This window comes from Montipora capricornis, chromosome 5 (genome assembly GCF_036669925.1).
Source record: "Montipora capricornis isolate CH-2021 chromosome 5, ASM3666992v2, whole genome shotgun sequence".
Lineage (NCBI taxonomy): Eukaryota > Metazoa > Cnidaria > Anthozoa > Scleractinia > Acroporidae > Montipora > Montipora capricornis.
In genome coordinates this window covers 28,217,564-28,221,273 of record NC_090887.1, presented here as the reverse complement: position 1 = coordinate 28,221,273, position 3,710 = coordinate 28,217,564, and the positions used below count along the sequence as shown (strand labels likewise).

Genomic DNA, 3,710 nt, shown 5'->3' with positions numbered 1-3,710 from the left:
CGACCTATTCATGTCTTCGCCCGTACGGTAAAAATGGTGCGCGAAAAAATTTGAGGCTAAACTGTCAAGCACGTACGGTAGCTGTTGCGTATCATTTTTGCATGGAAAACCGCTTGTCAAAAATATTTTTTTCAAATCCTTTCCTAAAAAAACGCTGAAGAGATGAATCTCAAAGATCATATCCGGATTTAGATTTAATCCGAAGTATACTCCTCGAGTGTGGATACTTTGGATCCATGATCCGTTTTGGATTTCGCCAAAAAAAAGCAAAATCCGTTTTTGGATTCAAAAATCCGTGTTTACATTTTCCAAAAAAAACGCACCCTAAGTAAAGGTAGCCAAAATAATACTACGTTTTATATTATACTCAGTCATTCTTATTGAGAAGAAGGGTGATATTCATCCCGATTTAGCTTTTATTATAGATCATTCCCAACATTCGCCGATCACGGCCTTATCAATAACCATCACCCAAGAGCAAGGTTTTTTGGCCTAGTCCCCATTAGCGTCAGATAAGTGTCTATTTTTAAAACTAGTTTTGCGCGGATATTAAATAATAGACCAAATCGGCTAACTCAATGTTGTACTCAATAGGCTATTTTCATTATGACGTCACGCGCGCAATGGCTTGTGGTAGTTGTAGTAAAGTGGACGCGAATTATGCGCTAAAATTAAAATTATCAACAACAACAATGGCTTCTTCTCAAGCGTGTAACAAGAAAAAAAGAATAAATTTAACTAAGAATGATGTCCCTGGGGCGTCCTTTAAAGACAAAGAGCCAGAACTTTTTCACAACGATCAATTAAGGGGATGGTTGAAGTGCCGAGGTGCTTCAACAAGCGGAAACCGAAGCCAACTGCTGCAGAGGTAAGCGCTAAATTATAAACATAAAAAAATCAATTCGCTCGATGGCGAAAGATATCGCACCTAAATACTGTCTTTTTGTTTTGTTATGTTTTAATTTTTTTTTTTTTTTACAACCAGAGTAAAGACTTATCACAGCTCTGGATTTGACAAAATCGTAGATCCTGATGGAGGAATTCATCTTCGGAGAATACGTCTCGAACGTGAAATGCGAACACAACCAGACGAGCCGCAAAGAATCGAGTGGCCAACAGATGGCTGGACTTTATCGTTGGAGCAAATGCCAGAATTCCAACATTGCTATATATTTGCCCTTTCAGCCGGAGAAACTACAAAAGATTCTACCAAATTCAGACGAGGGGCTTTCAAAAGTAAGCGGGAAGGTTACGCATTGTTCAAGGCCGGCCACGTGCAAAAAGTAAAGTTCAACGCAACATCACACCAACATGCATGTTTGCTTTTTTGAAAGCAAGGTTAAGGCTTCGATGACTAAGAGCAAGCTCTACCGAACGCGAGTCTCTCTACGAAAAGAAACTGCTGGGGTGAGATGTGGATACTGTAATTGCAAAGCTGGGGCTACTGGAAGATGTAAGCATGTAGGTGCTCTACTGTCTACGATTCTAGATTTTGTAGAAAGTGAGTTAAATCAAATCCCACCTGACACCACATGCACAGAACGACCACAACAGTGGCACAAACCTCGATCAACAGCCTGCGCTGATAATGAGGCTATACTTCTCAGTGCTCTACTTGTCATAAAGCACAGTTACGAGGCTGACAAAAAGGATGACAAATGCATTAAAAGGGCACAAAGAAAAGCTGACAAGCAATCGTTTGAAGCAGCACCATCTTTTTCAAGAAATGTTAGTAAAACTCAAATTGAGCGTTTGTGTAAAGACCTGGAGACGACCAGGGGTAAGAGGCCCATGATTATCGACCTTCTGAAAGGAAATAATTACCAGCCTAACATTACTGAGGACATGAAGACGAAGGAAGCTAGAACGCACGTACGTATGGACCACGATTATTGCTTCTCTGGAAAGAGAAAGTATCCTGTGGAGGATGAAGTAACGGCAGATTCCGAATTTCAATTTCCCGGGAAAAAACTTAAGGATGACACTTATACCCCGCTGGATTTTAATTTTGGGCGTGATTTCTGCTTGTCCCACTGTGACACGATTCAGGAAGAGGAAACTCCGTGCAAAACTATCCAGCAAGAAGTTACTGACAGCTTTTCTGAGCTTGGAATTGAAAATGAGCCCAAGGAAAGTTAAGAAAGTATCCCTTTGGTAGAGACTCTCGACATTGAAAACACATTCTTGCAGGTAAAGGCATTCAAGATTCGAGTTCTGATGACTATGACCTTAATTGTGAACAATTTAAAGGCATTTGTAGTTCTTATATGGCATCCTTGAGTATCACTGACAAGGAAATTTCAGAAATAGAAAAGCAAACAAGGGGTCAAACCAACAATGAAAGGTAGTTTCAGTACAGGAGTGGAAGGGTAACAGCTTCTAAATTTGGTGAAATCCAGAACAAGAGACCATCAACAGCTCCTGATAGATTAACCCGTGACATTTTTCAGTACAAAACTAGGTCTGTCGTACCTGCGCAATGTGCTGAGAGTCTGAGGCTTGAACCCTTAATAAGGGCAAAATATGTTGCCAGGCAACATTCAGCAGGACACACTGGGGTATATGTTGAGGAAAGAGGACTTTTTATAGATAAAACTACACCACTCCTTGCCGCAAGTATTGATGGGGAAGTCAGTGATCCCACTGCAAGACATGGTGCCATTAGAAATTTGGAAATGAAATACATCCAACTCCCCAGTAAAATTCCACAGCCTGATGGCAGAAAAGATTTGCTACATATTATTGCTGAGAACAAAAAGAATTCCTGCCTTGAAATTACCAACACTGGATTGAAGCTGAAGACTCGACATCACTATTATGCACAAATACAAGGGAGGCAATGGTGTGACTTGGCTGTCTACACCTACTGTGGTAACATTGAAGACTTGCATGTTGAGAGAATATACTTTGATCCAATTTATTGGAATGCTTTGAAACAAAAACTTTTGGATTTCTGCTTATTTGCCATTGTACCAGAAATATTAACAGGCAGAATTAAGAATGGAAAACACCTGTATCCAAGATTGTTTTCCTATAAGTAGGATTTCTCTTCCCAAACTTCCAGGTGGAAAAGTGAAAAACAGAGTTCTAAATAAAGAAGATAAATTGACCCATCTTTTCTTAAAATGCTGCAAATGTCAATGAGTATTCCTAATATGCAGTGATACACATATTTCTGTCTACCTAGCTAAAGCTCATCAAATTATGTCATCTTATGTACCACTTTATAGTTGTGTCCTACGGGACCTGGAGTTAAAGGGAAGTGAGGTTGGGGTGATCTTGTTTTGAAAACAAAAACCAGTGTGCTTTTACATGTATAGCAGGGCTTGTTAGAACAATGACAATGCAACTGACATAATTATGAAAAGCATTATGGTTAATCAACCAAGTTAATTTCTACATAAGCAATATTTGTTATAATTATTTTGATATCCAGCAAGCCCAAGAATACTTGTTTCACTAAAAACTCTACCACAAACATTGCTTTCAAGATGAATGGTGGCAGTTATTGAGCAAGAAAATAGTTTTTTACTTCCACAATTCAAATTTGCAGCAAGGTTTAAATTATGAGCTGATTGAACCTGCTGTGATTAACCAATCAAAATGCTATAGGCGCAATATCAATGACATTGTTTTTAATAAGTCTAATTAGTATGATTCATTTCAGTCAGACTTGTTACTGATATTTGTGCTATAATGATTTTGAATAA

At 38.8% G+C, this 3,710-nt stretch overlaps 1 protein-coding gene across 1 annotated transcript in view; it reads left to right on the top strand.

The window, feature by feature from the left end:
- The first annotated feature begins 2,267 nt into the window (after positions 1–2,267).
- LOC138048624 (uncharacterized) overlaps positions 2,268–3,710 on the top strand; it is a 5,929-nt gene continuing 4,486 nt past the window's right edge. The window contains exons 1-2 of the mRNA XM_068894787.1: positions 2,268–2,344; positions 2,534–2,871. Coding sequence (XP_068750888.1) covers positions 2,268–2,344; positions 2,534–2,871 — 415 coding nt within the window. The remainder of the gene's footprint in view (positions 2,345–2,533; positions 2,872–3,710) is intronic.